Source organism: Taudactylus pleione, unplaced genomic scaffold (assembly GCF_031769625.1).
Source record: "Taudactylus pleione unplaced genomic scaffold, aTauple2 ptg002148l, whole genome shotgun sequence".
NCBI lineage: Eukaryota > Metazoa > Chordata > Amphibia > Anura > Myobatrachidae > Taudactylus > Taudactylus pleione.
Genome location: NW_028286542.1, coordinates 956,986 through 982,229, shown reverse-complemented (window position 1 = coordinate 982,229; position 25,244 = coordinate 956,986). Strand labels below are relative to the sequence as shown.

Genomic DNA, 25,244 nt, shown 5'->3' with positions numbered 1-25,244 from the left:
AATTGATGCAAGGACGCAGGCCTCCATCCTTCTTAGACACAAAAAAGAATCCTGCCCCTGCCGGTGAGGAGGATGGTCGAATGAACCCCTTTTGCAGGTTCTACTGGATGTATGCTGACATGGCTTCAGTCTCGGGTAGGGAGAGTGGGTAAGTACGACCTCGCGGAGGAGTTTTGCCAGGAATCAACTCAATAGGACAGTCCCACTCCCGATGAGGAGGTCTTACAGAAGACATCGGAGAAGGAGCGATAGTGGTAGGGAATTGGAGTAGTGGTTGCAATGTAACTACCTTTGATGGGTTTGATTTGAGGAAGGCAGGATACTTGACAAGTTTCTCCCCAGGACAAGATCTGCATGGTGCCCCAATCAATATTGGGGGAGTGCTTGCGTAACCAGGGGTATCCAAGGATGACCTCATGGGAAGCTTTGGGAATTACTAGGAATCAGATAGTTTCAGTGTGGAGAGCTCCGATACGAACTGGCACAGGAAGGGTACGTTGAGAGACGATTCCGTTGGTAATCTGAGTGCCATCTACAGCAGATAGAGTGATGGTGTGGTCGAGAGAGGAGACAGGAAGCCGGAGCCTCTGGACAAGTTCAGCGGTGATAAAATTTTCAGCGGCCCCTGAATCGAGGAGAGAAAGAACAGTTTTAGAACCAGTGGAGATCTCAAAAGTAATGGAGAGGGTAGATTAATTTTTTGATGGAGACGGAGACATCACTCCTAACCTGGTGTCTCCGGCACAGATTAGGATCGGGAGTTTCCAGGACGACGTGGGCAGGCTGCAACCATATGACCGGTCTCCCCGCAGTACATGCATAGATTTTCTCATCGGCGTCTTTGCCATTCTTCTACCGTGAGGCGGGCCCGGTTAATCTGCATGGGTTCGTCACCCGCAGGTTCAGACGGAGGGAGGGTTGGAGTAGTGGTCAGCCGGAACCTAAAGCGATCTCCCCTAGTTTTTTCACTCTGGCATTCTCTGTACCGCAAATCCACTTTATTGCAAAGGGAGATAAGCTCATTGAGGGTAGCCGGTGGATCACGAGTGGCGAGGTAATCTTTTATGCGATCTGTCAATCCATTCCAAAAGGTGGAAGTCAGGGCTTCTTCATTCCATTTTAGTTCCGAAGCCAGCGTTTGAAATTGAATGATATACTGACTGACTGGTCGGTTCCCTTGGCGAAGTCGCAGGATTTCCGTCGCCGCGGAGTTTGTTCTGCCGGGCTCATCGAAAATCCTCCGGAAGGACATGAGGAATCCAGAGTAGTTGTCTAGTAACGGGTCGGACCTCTCCCAGAGAGGCGAAACCCAGTCCAGGGCAGAACCGGTCAGTAGAGACACTATATATGCCACTTTTGGAGATGGAAAGTTCGCAGGCTGTAGTGTGAAGTGGACGTCACACTGGTTGAGAAACCCTCGGCACAACTTGGGGTTCCCATCAAACTTATTGGGAGTCGGAAGGTGCAAATGAGATGGTGCAGGTGGAACAGGGACAAATCCAAGATGGTCGTGCCCAGTGGTCACAGCATGGAAGCTCTGCCAGTCTCAGCCCTCTCACCTGCCTCCAGATGGAAGCCCTTGGTCTGCGGAGACTCACAGCACCCAGCGCTATTCTCCAGGAACTTGCACCTCTGCTGGAAACACCATGCCACAGCGCCCAGAGCGGTAAGTGCCGCGATCTCAACAGCCTGTCACCCCTGGTTGTGACATCCACCCTTTATATGCTTCAGCGGATGGATGAACAGCAAACAGCCATCCAAAGCTATACGACAAGCCATGACATTGGGAGAGGAGGGGGAGTGTTCCTTAGTCCAGTGCAGTGGAGAATGCTTTCTGTCTTGTGCAAGTTGCTCAAACCCTTCAAAGTAGCCACCTGTGAAGTGAGTTCAGGCCCTGCTAGCTTGAGACAGTTGATTCCCCAAATTAGGCTATTGGAAAATCGCTTCAAGAAATTGAAGGAGGAGTTTAAACAAAGAGATTCCACTAAGTATGTTGGACTTGTAGATAATGTCCTTTGTTCACTTTGCCAGTATCCAAGGGTTGCCAATATTTTCAAATCGGATCACTACATTTTGGAGACTGTGCTGTATCCTAGGTTTAAGTTGTACATCGTGTCTTTCTTTTCAACTGACCCAGATCTTAAGAGATGCAAAGAGGTCCAGGGAGCAAGATGGCAGCTAGAGTGGTACACGACACAACGGCATCTCCTCCTTCAGTTTCTCCAGCAGCTGGCAGGAAAAAACTCAACTTTCCCAAAAGAACCAGTGGTGATGCAGAGGAGTCAATTTGTGACATCTGGTCTGGTCTAAATGAATTCCTGAAAATGAGTCATACTGCTATCGTGACTCCATTTGATAGGGTCACCATCCAAAGAATGGTGGATGATTGTAACATGCCTATGTGTATAGTGTCATGAAAATAGAAAGACAAAAAGGAAAGTTGGAGGCCCTTGTACAGACTGGCTTTGCATTACCTAAGCTCCCCACCCCCTGTACTCAGAAAGAGTTTTTCGGTATATCTGGTAACCTTATCTGCGATCAGCGTAGGAGGCTACTTCCTCAAAATGTGGAAAAGATGATGTTCATCAAAATGAACTAGAAATTCCACAAGGAAGACCTTTACCACCAATTTAAAAAAAAATACAGAGGTACCTATAATGGTGGTGTCCAGCGAGGATGAATTAATATTGTGTGAGGATGATGTACACACTGATGAGGGTGAGGAACCAGATGAGGAGAATGACCTTTACCAGTTCCAACTGTATAGAGGATTAACAATACTGTTAGCTGCCTTCTTCCCACTGGCAGCTTGTTTTGTATACAACATAAAGGTGGGTGGAAGGGCCCAAGGACAATTCCATCTCGCTCCTCTTTTGTTTGCATTATGTGCTGTTTGGGACATTGCTGATTAAATTGTATAGTTTATTAAACTGCCATCCTGTCTGGCACTGCTGTGTGGCAAATGTTTCATAGATGCCCTATATTTTTTTAAACTGCCGTGCATGTGTGCCGCTGCTCTGACGCTTACTTTTTTATTGTTTGTTTTTTATAGTTTCATACTTTATTTATTTCAACTAAAATAACCAATAGGTATACAGTACTTGCAAAATACTCATGCCATTTTTCAACCTTGATTTGTAGATGGTCTTGGTTTTCCTTGATCATAACAGCCATGTTTGGTCAGATGCAACTCAAGCACCAATGGAGAGGATATATGTATTATGATGGTATCTGGAGATGTTCTCCCCCCTTCCCTACAAGCCCTCGCATACATAATCCCAGAACAAGATGATGACAGATGTTTAGTACCAGACTTTAATAATCCCTCTGCCCCCTTTCTGTTCAGAACTATTTTGTGTGCTGCCACAATAATCCACCCATTCAAGTATCAAAATGGACAGGTGCGATACCAGCATTATCCCCACCAGTGGGAGGGTCCAAGGACAATTCCATCTTGCACCTCTTTTCTTTGCATTATGCGCTGTTTGGGCATTGCTGACTGTCTTTTTGTGTAGATGACAAACATTGTTATAGTTTATTAAACTGCCATCCTGTCTGCCAATGCAGTGCCATTATCTTTCCTAGATGTGCCATGTTAGTAATGTACTGCCATAGCCACTGAAATCTTCTACAAGCAGTTGCTGAATGTCAAAAATGTCCAGAACTTGTTATGGCCACAGACAGCATCTCCTGCATTCCCCATTTAAAAAAAAGAAAAAAATACAGAACCACCAAAGAGCTCAACTGGGGCAAGGACTGTGTAGGGTTGCGGCCTAGAATTGGCCTTTACTCACCTCAGTGCCAGCTTCTCCTGACCTCTTGAGCGGTCAGATGACAGGTACAGTGGCGAGTGACGTGCTGAGGATTATGCCTGGGGTCCACAAGGACATCCATGTTGTGCTCCGTGATTTGGTTCCTGCGGTTAGCATTGGTTGCTGTCAGCTGACTCTATCCTCCAATGGCCTGCTACCTTAGGGTATTTAGCCAGGCTCTGGACAACAGGAAATTGTCTGTACAACATTGCTACTTCCAGTGAATACTTGCTGTTGCAGCGTTCCAGGTTCCATGCTCCTTTCTTCTAGTGAAAGTGTTAATCCACAGTGTGTGTACTGAGGGCCTGATTCAGAGCTGAACGCTCTGACCAGAGCGTTCGCTCTGAATCAGGGCTGTCCCAGCTAAATTTGGAGCGGCCTCCTGGCACAGCATATGCGAGCGGCCAAAAAGATGGTCGCGATGGTCGGACTTGCGACGGAGACCCTGTGGTAGGGTCTCCCTGCCACAAGCCCTGGAGTGATCTTGGCTCTATCAGAGCCAAAATCACTCCCACTGACATCACTAGTGATGTCAGTGGGGCCGGCATCAGACGGTAGGTTCCCATGGGAACGCCTCCATCTGGCAGGCACGCCCCAGCATGCCCACCAAAGGGGGCATGCTGTCAAGCAACATCGACAGCATGTCCCCTTTGGTGCGAGACCCGGAGCGATGGAAAGCCCGTCGCTCCCTGGGTCTCGTGCATGCGCATGACGGAGCTCCCTCCATCATGCGCATGCGCAGTGGGGAACATCGACCCGCTTGCGAGCGTACTGCCGCTTGTGAGCGGGTCTGAATGACCCCCTGAGTACATCATCTGAGTACTATCTCCTAAGTGTCATCATCCTGTGCCAGCCCTTCATCTGGAGCCACAGTGTATGTACTTAGTACTTAGTATGTCATCTGAGTACTATCTCCTAAGTGTCATCATCCTGTGCCAGTTCTGTGTCTGGATCCACAGTGTATGAACTCAGTACGTCATCCGAGTACTATCTCCTAAGTGTCATCCTCCTGTACCAGCCCTGCGTCCGGAGCCACAGTGTATGTACTCAGTACATCATCTGAGTACTATCTCCTAAGTGTCATCCTCCTGTACCAGCCCTGCGTCTGGAGCCACAGTGTATGTACTCAGTATGTCATCTGAGTACTATCTCCTAGTGCCTTTCTCCTGTGCTTTCCCTGCGATTGTGTTCCTCTATTTCCCACTTGTGCCAGATATCTAACTAAAGGGCTACAACCTACTTGCTGGGTGCAGCTTAAACCCAAATCCTGCTTGGAGATGTCACTGGTGAACACCCCCCAGTAAGTTAGACTCCGCATCTTTGGTCAGGACCCTCGCCTCAAGTTCCTTTTCCCAACCTGGGACCCAGTCTTCCAATCCTTCAGCACAAGATCTCCTTAGCCCAAACATGACAGACTGATGTGGTTGATTACAATATTTTTTTGTGAATGCCTCTCCTCCTTCATAAATTTGCTTCGGAATCCAAAACTTAAGTTAAATGTACTACTGATCAACCCTTCCTTTCTCTGTCTTCAACTACATACTCCATCTCCCTAAGGCCTCTTGAATAATAAAAACATTTGTTTCCTGATGTGCCATGTTGGAAGTTGAACTGCCACAGCTGCTGAAATCTTCTACATGTGGTTGATGATTGTCAAAAATGTCCAGATATTTTTATGGCCACAGACAGAATCTCCTGCTTGCCCCTTTCATTATTTAAAATAGAAATGATGAACTACCAAGTTTATTGAGTGGGCAAAACATGGGACATATTCACCCAGTTTTAATTATTAATTTCTGCCCTAGCAGTCTAGCAGGAGCTCTCCTTCCGGTGGTCCTGTGTGAAATGGCACCCGAATCACTGCTACTGTAGATGGACTTAAATCAAATCCCAAACCTGTGAAATCCAACACCGGGATGATGACATTTTGCTTAGATTTTTAATCCGAGCCTGGTGGGCAAACCCCAGCCAGGGCTCGGATCCCCTTCCTCCCTCATAAATTTGCCTCGGAATCAAAAATGTAAATTAAATGTACCAACGAATCAATCCTTTCTTTCCCTGCTTTCCACTACTTACGTACTCTACCTCCCTCGGGCCACTAATGCTGGGAGTTGTAGTTCAGCTGGAAATCCACTGGCTGCTTTCTGCTGATGTAAACACCAAGTCTTGGTCCCATTATTCCCAACAATCTCCCTGAGCACAAAGTAAACATCTGTTTACAGTGTGTACTAGCAGCACCTCCACAAGCAAGGCCACCGCATTTCTATTAGATGTATAAAAAATATACAGCGTATATGGGCTGAATCAATATTCAATCAGGATGTGGCACAAAATGGCTGCCCTAACTGTGTGGTAATGACAATTGCTCTGCAGATGTCACTCAGGTGATCAGGTTTTAGGTGGTTGGTTCACATAGGATTGGACAAGTGGGCATCAGAGAGCCTGCTCCCATATACGCCCCAAGCATCTCTGTGTGATGGTGCAGACACTGCATAATATCTTCTGACAAACTCTCCAGGCGCAAATACTGAGCTTTCTCCAGATCAAAGATGTCTTTCAGGAACTGAAGAACTTGATCCTCCCATATACATTTTCTTCATTAAAAAAATGAAAATACATTTAGAAACGAATCCTTCCTTTCCCAGCCTTCAAACATTATTGGTTTCTTTCTATGGGGTTGTATAGTATATTAAACTGCCATCCTGTCTGCCCCTGCAGTGCCACTGTTTCCTAAATGTGCCATGTTGGAATCTGAACTGCCACATGTTTGTGACGCCCACTGCTGTCACTTAGCTTAGTCAGCCAGCTAGCTCAGTGCAACCTTTTGGCCTAAACTGGATGAAACAATATATATTTACACTGGGTCCCCTGGTCCAATGATTATTGCCGAACCAACCCGAGGAGGTGGAACTGAGGTATTAAATAACGACTCTCCGGAGCACGTTGATTAGCTTGTCAAGCGGCTGCTGTGAGAACCAATTCTACTATGGCTGTGGGGAGGGAGAGGTCTGTGCTTCTGTGGCTGTGGGGAGGTAGAGGTCCATGCTGCTGTGGCTGTGGGGAGGGAGTGGTCCGTGCTGCTGTGGGGAGGGAGAGGTCTGTGCTTCTGTGGCTGTGGGGAGGTAGAGGTCCGTGCTGCTGTGGCTGTTGGGGGGGGGAGGTCCGTGCTGCTGTGGGGAGGGAGAGGTCTGTGCTGCTGTGGCTGTGGGGAGGGAGAGGTCCGTGCTGCTGTGGCTGTGGTGAGGGAGAGGTCCGTGCTGCTGTAGCTGTGGGGAGGGAGAGGTCTGTGCTGCTGTGGGGAGGGAGGGGTCTGTGCTGCTGTGGCTGTGGGGAGGGAGAGGTCCGTGCTGCTGTGGCTGTGGGGAGGGAGAGGTCTGTGCTTCTGTGGGGCTTGAGGGAGAGGTCTGTGCTGCTGTGGCTGTGGGGAGGGAGAGGTCTGTGCTGCTGTGGGGCATGAGGGAGAGGTCCGTGCTGCTGTGGCTGTGGGCAGGGAGAGGTCCGTGCTGCTGTGGCTGTGGGAAGGGAGAGGTCTGTGCTGCTGTGGGGCATGAGGGAGAGGTCTGTGCTTCTGTGGGGCATGAGGGAGACTGCCGGTGAGAACTGCTGGGAGAGCAGAAGGACCCAGAGGAGGACCCCTTCAGCTGAGGGCTGTCCGAAAAAGGTGCCCGCAGACCGGAGGTCCCCAGCCAAGGAGCCTGTGACCGGGACCGGAGAGAGTACCGCGGATGCCTGGAGCTGGGCACAGCCATTCCTTTAGCACGGTAAGCAGTCGGGAAGCCGGCAGACCTAATCCCGACAGCCAGCTTCCCGACTGCTGTATCCCGACGAGGGTTACATGAAAGGCGTCTAAGTCTAGATGCCTGTTATTTTACCAATGCCGGGAGACCTAACCCTCCGAACAGCCACAGGGGGGAGGGTTAGGTTTAGGGCTACCAGGGGGGACTTAAGGCTAGGCACCCCCCCCGGGAGGTTATGGTTAGGCAGCGGGGAAGGGGGGTTAGGTTTAGGCACTTAGAGTGGGGATTAGGGTTAGGTACTGGGGGAAGAGGTTAGGGTTAGGCACCCCAAGGGGAGGGTTAGGGTTAGGGGAGGGAATTAGGTTAGTTGGTACTTACCTTTAGACGATCAGGATTTTTACTGCTGCTGGCCTGCTGGTGTTGGGATTCCAACATGCATCCGGTGGTAATTCATACCGATTCCCCCAGCACTACACTACAATGTACTGTACACCAGGGAAGACTGTGGTAGTACAGCACTGACAGCAGGTGTTCTCCTCCCTTATGTCCCAGCAGCAAGCTAAGCTATAGTATCAGCCTGTCCTGTACTCTCTCCCCTAGCACTACCCTACAATGTACTGTACAACAGGGGGGACTGTGGTAGTACAGCACTGACAGCAGGTGTTCTCCTCCCTTATGTCCCAGCAGCAAGCTAAGCTATAGTATCAGCTGTCCTGTACTCTCTCCCCTAGCACTACCCTACAATGTACTGTACAACAGGGAGGACTGTGGTAGTACAGCACTGACATCAGAAGTGTTCTCCTCTCTTACATCCCAGCAGCAAGCTAAGCTATAGTATCAGCTGTCCTGTACTCTCTCCCCTAGCACTACCCTACAATGTACTGTACAACAGGGAGGACTGTGGTAGTACAGCACTGACAGCAGAAGTGTTCTCCTCACTTACGTCCCAGCAGTCTTGCCCTGTTCTATCATCCCTCATCCGCTGACTACATCAGGCTGAGACAGAAGAAACAGGGTAAATCGCTACTGGGTACATTGATTTTCTTTACCTACTCTTATTTAGTATTTGACATGTGACTTACTATACTACCCTAACATGTGTAAGGAATGGGAAGTTTTCTTATGTCGGTGTATAATATTTAGAGGCTACTAAGCCCTTATCTAAGAGGAGGGACTGATTCCATTTATATGGAACATTACCCATGTACTATTGCATCTGACACTTTGTGGTACAGTTATACAGATGCCTGTAATAAACAATGTGTGTAAATTGTGTAAATGTACACAGCAACAATAAGTTAGATTTGTTTACTGAAGCATTGTAACCAGAGAGGAGACATATGTGATAGATCCCGGCTGAGTCCTGTTTCTACCAATGATCTGGAAGTTAATGATGGATGATATTAGGTGTTAGAAGGTTTTCATCTTATTATCCAGACAAATCCTCTACAGTGCAGGGACTTGCAGATAGACTTATTGAATAGGCTCATTGTATATACAGGGTCACTGTGTGTTTCTATAGGACGTTACTTTGTATAAAATGTGAAATCATTATAATGATTTAATGAATTGGCCAATCATATGATGGGAGTGATACCATTAATATCTGATATGAATTATTGGTTTGTCACAGCAGGCTACTGAGATCATATAGGATATTGTATATGCATTTTATCGTATAGAGCTGCGTGTTCTATGTCCAACAATATTTTAAAGGGATATTATCATGGTTATATTTTAATACTTTGACATTTCAATTAAAATGTGCCCCCCAAAAAAAGAGACATTTTTTTCTAAATCAAGGAACCGTTTATACCCCCAGATCCAGATGGAAAAGGGTCAGGGAGGATAAATGAAGGTAAATGTTATAGGGGCTCATGCACATATGAATTGTGCACGATGAGGGCCTGATTCGGAGATGGAGGCTAATGTGATCGCAGCTGCCTTCTTACTGTATCTGCGTAAATATCAGTAACATCGACACATTGAGCAGCCATCTTGCGCTTGCGGCAGGTCTGACACGCAGAGAGCTCTCATTCTGCATCGCCAATCACAGTGGCTAATTTAAGCACACCCATGAAACTGCATTCAAATGTACAGACACGCCTGCGTTTTCCTGACCACCCCCAAACGCTGACAGCCTGTAACTCACTTTGCGATGGATTCCACTGTGCATCCATAATGGAAATGTGGTCGATACGCACGCACAGTGTGGCCCATACACGTGCGCAAAGGCAAACAATCGCTTGATCTGCGTAAATATCGGCATTGCACACTATATATCTCTGAATCAGACTCTAACTACATAGCAAACTGATTGGTCCAAAACACTAAAGAGAATATCCCAGAGAGTTTCTTTATGGTGATGTTCAGGTCACTCAGACACAGAACAACACAGCGTAGGATGCAGGTGATCGATATCGCGAATTCCCGACCATTATAAATAATAGAACGAGTTATACTCTGCCATTGATCCGTCATCCTGGCCACTTACTTGCTTTCACCAAGCAGAGGTCACAGCTGAAAAGAACCAACACAGCTGGGCTAAGGTACATGGGAATATGGGCCATCTCTGGTAGGTTTACGCCCCACACACGGCCCTTGGATCGAAGGCTAAGAAATGAGACACAAGTCATTGGAACTCCAAGTCCGGACAAATTACTCCAAATATTCTGTACATGCTCTGAGAGGTGTCACTTCAAATGTCTCTGCACTCTCCCATCCACAATCGGGGGCTGTAGGAGTTTGTCATGTGACCTTCTCCTAAAGTGTCACGTCTTCTTTAAAGCCTGTTCCACCGATGCTCACAATCTGCATTTCCTAAAAGATATGAAATACAAAAATAGAAAATCATTCCCATCAGATATATTATTTCTCCAGTATGTGCGCTCTACAAAGTCTAACATACAAAAACCATGAGAGTCCTGGGTAAAAGTAGAGGGCACTTCTTTTGTATAGCATAATAATTAGAAAATAAAATTAAGCATTTGATAAAAACCAAACCAAGATCACACAACAAAAAAAAACACACAATGCAGAGAGCTGTCCAGTTGTTAATGCCACTTTATTTTTTTTTAGCACATTATGTAATAAACACTGTCACAGTGTAACAAAACTGAGATCAGCACCAGACAGCTCTCTGCATTATTACATTATGTAATACACACTGTAACAGTGTAACACAACTGAGATCAGCACCGGACAGCTCTCTGCATTATCACATTATGTAATACACACTGTCACAGTGTAACACAACTGAGACCAGCACCGGACAGCTCTCTGCATTATTACATTATGTAATACACACTGTAACAGTGTAACACAACTGAGATCAGCACCGGACAGCTCTCTGCATTATTACATTATGTAATACACACTGTCACAGTGTAACACAACTGAGATCAGCACCGGACAGCAATCTGCATTATCACATTATGTAATACACACTGTCATAGTGTAACACAACTGAGATCAGCACCGGACAGCAATCTGCATTATCACATTACGTAATACACACTGTCACAATGTAACACAACTGAGATCAGCACCGGACAGCAATCTGCATTATTACATTATGTAATACACACTGTCACAGTGTAACACAACTGAGATCAGCACCGGACAGCTCTCTGCATTATAACATTATGTAATACACAATGTCACAGTGTAACAACTGAGATCAGCATCAGAGAGCTCTCTGTATTATCACACTATGTAATACACACGGTCACAGTGTAACACAACTGAGATCAGCACCAGACAGCTCTCTGCATTATTACTTTATGTAATACACAATGTCACAGTGTAACACTACTGAGATCAGCATCGGACAGCTCTCTGCATTATTACATTATGTAATACACAATGTCACATTGTAACACTACTGAGATCAGCATCGGACAGCTCTCTACATGATTACATTATGTAATACACACTGTCACAGTGTAACACAACTGAGTTCAGCAACGGACAGCTCTCTGCATTATTACATTATGTAATACACACTGTCACACTGTAACACAACTGAGTTCAGCACCGGACAGCTCTATGTATTATCACATTATGAAATTCACACTGTCACACAAATAAGATCAGCACCGGACAGCTCTATGTATTATCACATTATGTAATACACACTGTCACAGTGTAACACTACTGAGATCAGCACCGCACAGCTGTTTGCATTATTATATTATGTAATACACACTGTCACAGTGTAACACAACTGAGTTCAGCACCGGACAGCTCTCTGCATTAATACATTAAGTCAGTGGTTCCCAAACTTTTTGGAATCACAGCACCCTAGAGTATCAGCATTTTTTTTCATGGCACCTTTGGGCCAAAAGTTTCTTAGAGAAATTCAGCAAAAATGAAATGAAATGAATTGTGCTTATATGTCACCCTTAGGGTCAGTTATGTGGTGGATGAAAGGGCTGTGCTTATTTTTGACCATATATTTTTAGATTGGCAGCCATTAGCACTGGTTTTGCCTTTCACACTGACTAAAAATCATTTTATTTGGTGCTGGACCACCAACCTGAGGCACCCCTGCAAGTGTCCTGAGGCACCCCAGGGTGCCACAGCACACAGTTTGGGAACCACTGCATTATGTAATACACACTGTCACAGTGTAACACAACTGAGATCAGCACCGACCAGCTCTCTGCATTATTACATTATGTAATACACACGGTCACAGTGTAACACAACTGAGATCAGCACCGGCCAGCGCTCTGTATTATCATATTATGTAATTCACACTGTCACACAACTAAGATCTGCACCGGACAGCTCTATGTATTATCACATTATGTAATACACACTGTCACACAACTGCGTTCAGCACCGGACAGCGCTCTGCATTATTACATTATGTAATACACAATGTCACAGTGTAACACTACTGAGATCAGCATCGGACAGCTCTCTACATGATTACATTATGTAATACACACTGTCACAGTGTAACACAACTGAGTTCAGCAACGGACAGCTCTCTGCATTATTACATTATGTAATACACACTGTCACACTGTAACACAACTGAGTTCAGCACCGGACAGCTCTATGTATTATCACATTATGTAATTCACACTGTCACACAAATAAGATCAGCACCGGACAGCTCTATGTATTATCACATTATGTAATACACACTGTCACAGTGTAACACAACTAAGATCAGCACCGGACAGCTCTATGTATTATCACATTATGTAATACACACTGTCACAGTGTAACACTACTGAGATCAGCACCGCACAGCTGTTTGCATTATTATATTATGTAATACACACTGTCACAGTGTAACACAACTGAGTTCAGCACCGGACAGCTCTCTGCATTAATACATTAAGTCAGTGGTTCCCAAACTTTTTGGAATCACAGCACCCTAGAGTATCAGCATTTTTTTTCATGGCACCTTTGGGCCAAAAGTTTCTTAGAGAAATTCAGCAAAAATGAAATGAAATGAATTGTGCTTATATGTCACCCTTAGGGTCAGTTATGTGGTGGATGAAAGGGCTGTGCTTACTTTTGACCATATATTTTTAGATTGTCAGCCATTAGCACTGGTTTTGCCTTTCACACTGACTAAAAATCATTTTATTTGGTGCTGGACCACCAACGTGAGGCACCCCTGCAAGTGTCCTGAGGCACCCCAGGGTGCCACAGCACACAGTTTGGGAACCACTGCATTATGTAATACACACTGTCACAGTGTAACACAACTGAGATCAGCACAGACCAGCTCTCTGCATTATTACATTATGTAATACACACGGTCACAGTGTAACACAACTGAGATCAGCACCGGCCAGCGCTCTGTATTATCATATTATGTAATTCACACTGTCACACAACTAAGATCAGCACCGGACAGCTCTATGTATTATCACATTATGTAATACACACTGTCACACAACTGCGTTCAGCACCGGACAGCGCTCTGCATTATTACATTATGTAATACACACTATCACAGTGTAACACAACTAAGATCAGCACCGGACAGCTCTATGTATTATCACATAATGTAATACACACTGTCACAGTGTAACACAACTGCTTTCAGCACTGAACAGCTCTCTGCATTATTACATTATGTAATACACACTGTCACAGTGTAACACAACTGAGTTCAGCACCGGACAGCTGTTTGCATTATTATATTATGTAATACACTGTCACAGTGTAACACAACTGAGTTCAGCACCGGACAGCTCTCTGCATTAATACATTAAGTCAGTGGTTCCCAAACTTTTTGGAATCACGGCGCCCTAGAGTATCAGCATTTTTTGTCATGGCACCTTTGGGCCAAAAGTTTCTTACAGAGAAATTCAGCAAAAATGAAATGAAATGAATTGTGCTTATATGTCACCCTTAGGGTCAGTTATGTGGTGGATGAAAGGGCTGTGCTTACTTTTGTCCATATATTTTTAGATTGGCAGCCATTAGCACTGGTTTTGCCTTTCACACTGACTAAAAATCATTTTATTTGGTGCTGGACCACCAACCTGAGGCACCCCTGCAAGTGTCCTGAGGCACCCCAGGGTGCCACAGCACACAGTTTGGGAACCACTGCATTATGTAATACACACTGTCACAGTGTAACACAACTGAGATCAGCACCGACCAGCTCTCTGCATTATTACATTATGTAATACACACGGTCACAGTGTAACACAACTGAGATCAGCACCGGACAGCTCTCTGCATTATCACATTAATAATACACACTGTCATAGTGTAACACAACTAAGATCAGCACCGGACAGCTCTATGTATTATCACATTATGTAATACACACTATCACAGTGTAACACAACTAAGATCAGCACCGGACAGCTCTATGTATTATCACATAATGTAATACACACTGTCACAGTGTAACACAACTGCGTTCAGCACTGAACAGCTCTCTTCATTATTACATTATGTAATACACACTGTCACAGTGTAACACAACTGCGTTCAGCACTGAACAGCTCTCTGCATTATTACATTATGTAATACACACTGTCACAGTGTAACACAACTGAGTTCAGCACCGGACAGCTCTCTGCATTATTACATTATGTAATACACACTGTCACAGTGTAACACAACTGAGTTCAGCACCGGACAGCTCTCTGCATTATTATATTATGTAATATACACTGTCACAGTGTAACACTACTGAGATCAGCACCGGACAGCTCTCTGCATTAATACATTAAGTCAGTGGTTCCCAAACTTTTTGGAATCACGGCGCCCTAGAGTATCAGCATTTTTTGTCATGGCACCTTTGGGCCAAAAGTTTCTTACAGAGAAATTCAGCAAAAATGAAATGAAATGAATTGTGCTTATATGTCACCCTTAGGGTCAGTTATGTGGTGGATGAAAGGGCTGTGCTTACTTTTGTCCATATATTTTTAGATTGGCAGCCATTAGCACTGGTTTTGCCTTTCACACTGACTAAAAATCATTTTATTTGGTGCTGGACCACCAACCTGAGGCACCCCTGCAAGTGTCCTGAGGCACCCCAGGGTGCCACAGCACACAGTTTGGGAACCACTGCATTATGTAATACACACTGTCACAGTGTAACACAACTGAGATCAGCACCGACCAGCTCTCTGCATTATTACATTATGTAATACACACGGTCACAGTGTAACACAACTGAGATCAGCACCGGCCAGCGCTCTGTATTATCACATTATGTAATTCACACTATCACAGTGTAACACAACTAAGATCAGCACCGGACAGCTCTATGTATTATCACATTATGTAATACACACTATCACAGTGTAACACAACTAAGATCAGCACCGGACAGCTCTATGTATTATCACATAATGTAATACACACTGTCACAGTGTAACACAACTGCGTTCAGCACTGAACAGCTCTCTTCATTATTACATTATGTAATACACACTGTCACTGTGTAACACAACTGCGTTCAGCACTGAACAGCTCTCTGCATTATTACATTATGTAATACACACTGTCACAGTGTAACACAACTGAGTTCAGCACCAGACAGCTCTCTGCATTATTACATTGTGTAATACACACTGTCACAGTGTAACACAACTGAGTTCAGCACCGGACAGCTCTCTGCATTATTATATTATGTAATATACACTGTCACAGTGTAACACTACTGAGATCAGCACCGGACAGCTCTCTGCATTAATACATTAAGTCAGTGGTTCCCAAACTTTTTGGAATCACGGCGCCCTAGAGTACCAGCATTTTTTGTCATGGCACCTTTGGGCCAAAAGTTTCTTACAGAGAAATTCAGCAAAAATTAAATGAAATGAATTGTGCTTATATGTCACCCTTAGGGTCAGTTATGTGGTGGATGAAAGGGCTGTGCTTACTTTTGTCCATATATTTTTAGATTGGCAGCCATTAGCACTGGTTTTGCCTTTCACACTGACTAAAAATCATTTTATTTGGTGCTGGACCACCAACCTGAGGCACCCCTGCAAGTGTCCTGAGGCACCCCAGGGTGCCACAGCACACAGTTTGGGAACCACTGCATTATGTAATACACACTGTCACAGTGTAACACAACTGAGATCAGCACCGACCAGCTCTCTGCATTATTACATTATGTAATACACACGGTCACAGTGTAACACAACTGAGATCAGCACCGGCCTGCTCTCTGCATTATCACATTATGTAATACACACTGTCACACAACTAAGCTCAGCACCGGACAGCTCTCTGTATTATCACATTATGTAATACACACTGTCATAGTGTAACACAACTGAGATCAGCACCGGCCAGCGCTCTGTATTATCACATTGTGTAATTCACACTGTCACACAACTAAGATCAGCACCGGACAGCTCTATGTATTATCACATTATGTAATACACACTGTCACACAACAGCGTTCAGCACCGGACAGCTCTCTTCATTATTACATTATGTAATACACACTATCACAGTGTAACACAACTAAGATCAGCACCGGACAGCTCTATGTATTATCACATTATGTAATACACACTGTCACAGTGTAACACAACTGCGTTCAGCACTGAACAGCTCTCTGCATTATTATATTATGTAATACACTGTCACAGTGTAACACAACTGAGTTCAGCACCGGACAGCTCTCTGCATTAATACATTAAGTCAGTGGTTCCCAAACTTTTTGGAATCACGGTGCCCTAGAGTATCAGCATTTTTTTCATGGCACCTTTGGGCCAAAAGTTTCTTACAGAGAAATTCAGCAAAAATGAAATGAAATGAATTGTGCTTATATTGTCACCCTTAGGATCAGTTATGTGGTGGATGAAAGGGCTCTGCTTACTTTTGTCCATATATTTTTTGATTGGCAGCCATTAGCACTGGTTTTGCCTTTCACACTGACTAAAAATCATTTTATTTGGTGCTGGACCACCAACCTGAGGCACCCCTGCAAGTGTCCTGAGGCACCCCAGGGTGCCACAGCACACAGTTTGGGAACCACTGCATTATGTAATACACACGGTCACAGTGTAACACAACTGAAATCAGCACCGGCCAGCTCTCTGCATTATTACATTATGTAATACACACTGTCACAGTGTAACACAACTGAGATCAGCACCGGCCAGCTCTCTGTATTATCACATTATGTAATTCACACTGTCACACAACTAAGATCAGCACCGGACAGCTCTATGTATTATCACATTATGTAATACACACTGTCACAGTGTAACACAACTGCATTCAGCACCGGACAGCGCTCTGCATTATTACATTATGTAATACACACTGTCACAGTGTAACACAACTGAGTTCAGCACCGGACAGCTCTCTGCATTATCACATTATGTAATACACACTGTCACACAACTAAGCTCAGCACCGGACAGCTCTCTGTATTGTCACATTATGTAATACACACTGTCACACAACTGAGATCAGCACCGGAGAGCTCTATGTATTATCACATTATGTAATACACACCGTCACAGTGTAACACAACTGAGATCAGTACCGGACAGCGCTCTGCATTATTACATTATGTAATACATGCTGTCACAGTGTAACACAACTGAGATCAGCACCGGACAGCCCTCTGCATTATTACATTATGTAATACACACTGTCACACAACTGAGATCAGCACCGGACAGCTCTCTGCATTATTACATTGTGTAATACACACTGTCACAGTGTAACACAACTGAGATCAGCACCGGACAGCTCTCTGCATTATTACATTATGTAATACACACTGTCACAGTGTAACACAACTGAGATCAGCACCGGACAGCTCTCTGCATTAAATACATTATTTATTATATATTATTTATTAATTCTAGCACCCTGCACCTGTCACGACTTGTGCAGTTCCTCTATCCTGCCTGGGGTGTTGCTCTCTGCTCTTGTGCTTCTAGCACACTCAACTGATGCAATGAACTGCTGAGATTGAACAAGGTGTGTGCTAGAAGCACCAGAGCAGAGAGCGACACCCCAGGAAGGAAAGAAAAACTTGACTATTGAAGACTATTATGTAGTACACACTCTCACAGTGCAAGAAATAAGATCAGCACCAGACAGCTCTCTGTATTATCACATCATGTAATATACACTCTCACAGTGTAACAACTGCAATACTCCAGTTACTGACTAATGGGCAGGGGTCAGCATACTGACAGGATACCCCTGTCACTGACTGATTGGACAGGGTCAGCATACCTAGAGGATATTCCGGTTACTGACTGATCAGCCAGTGTCAGCATACTGAGAGGATACCCCGGTTACTGACTGATGGGACGGGGTCAGCATACTGAGAGGATACCCCGGTTACTGACTGATGGGACAGGGTCAGCATACTGAGAGGATACCCCTGTTACTGACTGATGGGACAGGGTCAGCATACTGAGAGGATACCCCTGTTACTGACTGATGGGACAGGGTCAGCATACTGAGAGGATACCCCTGTTACTGACTGATGGGACAGGGTGAGCATACTGAGAGGATACCCTGGTTACTGACTGATGGGACAGGGTCAGCATAGTGAGAGGATACCCCGGTTACTGACTGATGGGACAGGGTCAGCATACTGAGAGGATACCCCTGTTACTGACTGATGGGACAGGGTGAGCATACTGAGAGGATACCCCGGTTACTGACTGATGGGACAGGGTCAGCATACTGAGAGGATACCCCAGTTACTGACTGATGGGACAGGGTCAGCATACTGAGGGGGATACCCCGGTTACTGACTGATGGGACAGGGTCAGCATACTGAGAGGATACCCTGGTTACTGACTGATGGGCCGGGGTCAGCATACTGAAAGGATACCCCGGTTACTGACAGATGGGACAGGGTCAGCACACTGAGAGGATACCCCGGTTACTGATTGATGGGACAGGGTCAGCATACTGAGAGGATACCACGGTTACTGACAGATGAGATGGGGTCAGCATACTGAGAGGATACCCCGGTTACTGACTGATGGGACGGGGTCAGCATAGTGAGAGGATACCCCGGTTACTGACTGATGGGACGGGGTCAGCATACTGAGAGGATACCCCGGTTACTGACTGATGGGACGGGGTCAGCATAGTGAGAGGATACCCCGGTTACTGACTGATGGGACAGGGTCTGTATACTGAGAGGATACCCCGGTTACTGACTGATGGGACGCGGTCAGCATACTGAGAGGATATCCCGGTTACTGACTGATGAGATGGGGTCAGCATACTGAGAGGATACCCCGGTTACTGACTGATGGGACGGGGTCAGCATAGTGAGAGGATACCCCGGTTACTGACTGATGGGACGGGGTCAGCATACTGAGAGGTTATCCCGGTTACTGACTGATGGGATGGGGTCAGCATACTGAGAGGATACCCCGGTTACTGACTGATGGGACAGGGTCAGCATAGTGAGAGGATACCCCGGTTACTGACTGATGGGCCGGGTTCAGTATACTGAGAGGATACCCCGGTTACTGACTGATGGGACAGGGTCAGCATAGTGAGAGGATACCCCGGTTACTGACTGATGGGACAGGGTCTGTATACTGAGATACACCGGTTACTGACTGATGGGACAGGGTTAGTATACTGAGAGGATACCCCGGTTACTGACTGATGGGACAGGGTCAGCATACTGAGAGGATTCCCCGGTTACTGACTGATGGAACAGGGTCAGCATACTGAGATGATACCCCGGTTACTGACTGATGGGACAGGGTCAGCATACTGAGAGGATACCCCGGTTACTGACTGATGGGACAGGGTCAGCATACTGAGAGGATACCCCAGTTACTGACTGATGGGATGGGGTCAGCATAGTGAGAGGATACCCTGGTTACTGACTGATGGGACAGGGTCAACATAGTGAGAGGATACCCCGGTTACTGATTGATGGGACAGGGTCAGCATACTGAGAGGATACCCTGGTTACTGACTGATGGGACGGGGTCAGCATACTGAGAGGATACCCCGGTTACTGACTGATGGGCCGGAGTCAGCATACTAACAGGATACCCCGGTTACTGACTGATGGGACGGGGTCAGCATGGTGAGAGGATACCCCGGTTACTGACTGATGGGACAGGGTCAGTATGGTGAGAGGATACCCCGGTTACTGACTGATGGGCCAGGGTCAGCATACTGAGAGGATACCCCGGTCACTGACTGATGGGCCGGGGTCAGCATACTGAGAGGATACCACGGTTACTGACAGATGGGACGGGGTCAGCATACTGAGAGGATACCCCGTTACTGACTGATGGGACAGGGTCAGCATACTGAGAGTATACCCCGGTTACTGACTGATGGGATGGGGTCAGCATAGTGAGAGGATACCCCGGTTACTGACTGATGGGACGGGGTCAGCATGGTGAGAGGATACCCCGGTTACTGACTGATGGGACGGGTTCAGCATACTGAGTGGATACCTCGGTTACTGACTGATGGGACAGGGTCTAAATACATCAGACATGGACAGAGAGGGAGAGTAAGAGACTGAGGCCCTGATTCATTTAGATTTTGATTTGGTACGAGACCCGGAACGATGGTTTACCCATCACTATCCGGGTCTTGTGCATGTGCAATGGTTAACAATTGCTCAATCTGTGTAAGTAGTTGCAATTGTGATCGCTGCTGAGTCAGGGCCTGAGGGAGAACAAGATAGACAGGGAGAGAGAAAGTGACACACACACACAGAGCCACACACACACACACACACAGAGCCACACACACACAGAGACACACACACACACACACACACACACAGAGGGAGCCACACACACACACAGAGACACACACACACACACACACACACAGAGAGCCACACACACACAGAGACACACACACACAGAGACACAGACACAGAGACACACACACACACAGAGACACAGACACAGAGACACACACACACACAGAGACACAGACACAGAGACACACACACAGAGACACACACACACACAGAGACACACACACACACAGAGACACACACACACACAGAGAGACAAACACACAGAGACACACACACAGATACACAGACACAGAGACACAGACACACAGAGACACACACATGCACACACACAGATACACACACACAGAGAGACACAGACAGGCACACACACAGAGCCACACACACACACAGAGCCACACACACACAGAGAGACACACACACACACAGAGAGCCACACACACACACACAGAGAGACACACACACAGACACACAGAGCCACACACAAAGAGCCACACACACACAGAGACACACACACACACACAGAGACACACACACACAGAGACACACACACACACAGAGCCACACACAGACACAGAGAGACACACACAGAGAGACACACACAGAGACACACACACAGATACACAGAGACACAGACACACACACATTGACACACAGAGACACACACATGTACACAGATACACACACACCGAGAGACACACACACACAGAGAGACACACACACACACACACACACACACACACACAGAGAGCCACACACACACAGAGACACACACACACAGAGACACAGACACAGAGACACACACACACACAGAGACACAGACACAGAGACACACACACACACAGAGACACAGACACAGAGACACACACACAGAGACACACACACACACAGAGACACACACACACACAGAGACACACACACACACACAGAGACAAACACACAGAGACACACACACAGATACACAGACACAGAGACACAGACACACAGAGACACACACATGCACACACACAGATACACACACACAGAGAGACACAGACAGGCACACACACAGAGCCACACACACACAGAGCCACACACACACAGAGAGACACACACACACACAGAGAGCCACACACACACACACAGAGAGACACACACACAGACACACAGAGCCACACACAAAGAGCCACACACACACAGAGACACACACACACACACAGAGACACACACACACAGAGACACACACACACACAGAGCCACACACAGACACAGAGAGACACACACAGAGAGACACACACAGAGAGACACACACAGAGACACACACACAGATACACAGAGACACAGACACACACACATTGACACACAGAGACACACACATGTACACAGATACACACACACCGAGAGACACACACACACAGAGAGACACAGACAGGCACACACACACACAGAGACACACACACAGAGACACAGACACACAGAGATACACAGACAGATAGAGAGAGACACACAGACAGACACACATAGAGACACACAGACACTCACGGACATACCCACAGACAGGGCTGCCATCAGAAATCATGGGGCCCGGTACTGACAAAATAGGCAGGGCCCCCCTGGGGGATGGCACAGAGGTGGGCAGAGCTGTGTATAATGTGGATGGCGTTACACTGGGGGGTTGGACATCAATTGGTGACTAAACCAGTTTAAAAATTCTCAAAGTTTGGTGTCGGGACTCACAGCTGGGAAGCCTGGACTGGGAGAGCACAGGGCAGGGAAGGATGGACATGGGGACACACAGCTGGGAGGCCTGGACCTTAATTGGGGGACACACAGCTGGGAAGTCTGGACTGGGAGTGCACAGGGCAGGGAAGGCTGGTGCACTAGGGGGGAAGCACAAGGCAGGGAAGGCTGGCTGGAGTAGGGGGTTAGGGTAGGGAATGCCAGCTGCACTAGGTGGAGGGGCATATGGCAGGGCATGGTCCTACCTTGTTTCTCAGCGGGCCCGGGAGACAGCAGCGCAGATATACAACGGCAGCCTGGGAGAAACAGCGCAGTGCTGCTGGCGGTATTTCAAATATGGCATTGGCCATGAGCCAAGCACAGCTCGCGTACCAGTATCCAATCAGGAGCCGCCATCGCAGCCACTCCTTATTGGCTGCTGGTCTGCGAGCTGTAATGGCTCCCGGATGGTGCAAAGTTTCAAATACTGTTGGCGGCATGTTTTATCCCAGGCTGCTGAAGCCCATTGCCCAATTCATGTCTTCTGCCCTGCTGTCACCGGGTCCCCGCTCTCTCCGGGCCCAGCAGACCCTCCCTGATGGTGGCCCTGCCCACAGACACACACACACACAGACACACACACACACACACACAGACACACACACACACACACACAGACACACACACAGACACACACCCACACACCCACACAGACACCCACACAGACACCCACACATACACACAGACATACAAACAGAGACACACACACACAGACACCCATAGAGACACAGACACCCACAGAGACACAGACACACACAGACACACACAGAGACACACACACACAGACACACAGAGACACACACACACAGAGACACACACACACAGAGACACACAGACACCCACAGAGACACACACACACAGACACCCACAGAGACACACACAGACACACAGACACCGACTCACACAGACACCCACAGAGACACACACACACAGACACACACACAGACACACACACAGAAACACACACACAGAGACACACACAGACACACACACACAGACACACACACAGACACCCACAGAGACACAGACACACACACACACACACACACAGAGACACACACACAGACACCCACAGAGACACAGACACCCACAGAGACACAGACACCCACAGAGACACACACACACAGAGACACACACAGAGACACACACACAGACACACACACACAGAGACACACACACAGAGACACAGACACACACACACAGACACCCACAGAGACACACACAGACACACACACACAGACACACACACAGACACCCACAGAGACACACACAGACACACACAGAGACACACACACACAGACACACACACAGACACAAACACACACACAGAGACACACACAGAGACACACAAACAGACACACCCACACACAGACACCCACAGAGACACACACACAGACACCTACAGAGACACAGACACCCACAGAGACACAGACACCCACAGAGACACACACACACACAGAGACACACAGAGACACACACACACAGACACACACAGAGACACACACACACAGACACACACACACACACACAGAGACACACACACACAGAGACACCCACACACAGAGACACACACACACAGAGACACACAGACACCCACAGAGACACACACACAGAGACACCCACAGAGACACACACAGACACACAGACACCGACACACACAGACACCCACAGAGACACACACACACAGACACCCACACAGACACACACACAGAAACACACACAGAGACACACACAGACACACACAGACACCCACACACACACACACAGACACCCACAGAGACACAGACACCCACAGAGACACCCACAGAGACACACACACAGACACACACACACAGAGACACACACACACACAGTCACACACACAGACACCCACACACACACACACAGAGACACACACACAGACACCCACAGAGACACAGACACCCACAGAGACACAGACACCCACAGAGACACACACACACACAGACACACACACAGACACACACACACACAGAGACACACACACACACAGACACACACACACACAGACACCCACAGAGACACACACAGAGACACACACAGACACCCACAGAGACACAGACACCCACAGAGACACACACAGAGACACACACACACAGACACACACAGAGACACACACACACAGACACACACCCACACACACACACAGAGACACACACAGAGACACACAAACAGACACACCCACACACACAGACACCCACAGAGACACACACACACAGACACCTACAGAGACACAGACACCCACAGAGACACACACACAGACACACACACACACACAGACACACACACACACACACAGACACCCACACAGACACACACACACACACACAGACACACACACAGACTTAGAGGTATATTTACAAGAGGTCAGTTTGGTTTTTGGGATGATTTTAAGTAGATTTTATAAATCAGAGATATTCTGAAGGCAAAATTGACTCAATGTCGACCCAGAAACCGACTTTAGACTACAATACACCAACAACCCAAACATCAATACTTTTAAATAAATGGAAAACAAAGCGCCCATTTACATTTGTTTTGAAAGTGCACTTGTCTGAGGCAGCGGGTTTGGGAGAAGCGAGCACAGATCACCATGAACTATGCAGGTGTCTTAGGGCTTATAATAGGCTAAAAATAAACAAAAAGAAAAGAAGCATTGTGGGGTCCCCCCCTAAATCCACAACC

At 46.9% G+C, this 25,244-nt stretch overlaps 1 protein-coding gene across 1 annotated transcript in view; it reads right to left on the bottom strand.

Annotated features, from left to right (window-relative positions):
- FNDC4 (fibronectin type III domain containing 4) overlaps positions 1-25,244 on the bottom strand; it is a gene marked incomplete at its 3' end in the record, with an annotated part of 168,598 nt that overhangs the window by 44,886 nt on the left and 98,468 nt on the right. Inside the window, exon 2 of the mRNA XM_088465812.1 lies at positions 10,044-10,369. Within this exon, the coding sequence (XP_088321938.1) occupies positions 10,044-10,185 (142 nt within the window). The remainder of the gene's footprint in view (positions 1-10,043; positions 10,370-25,244) is intronic.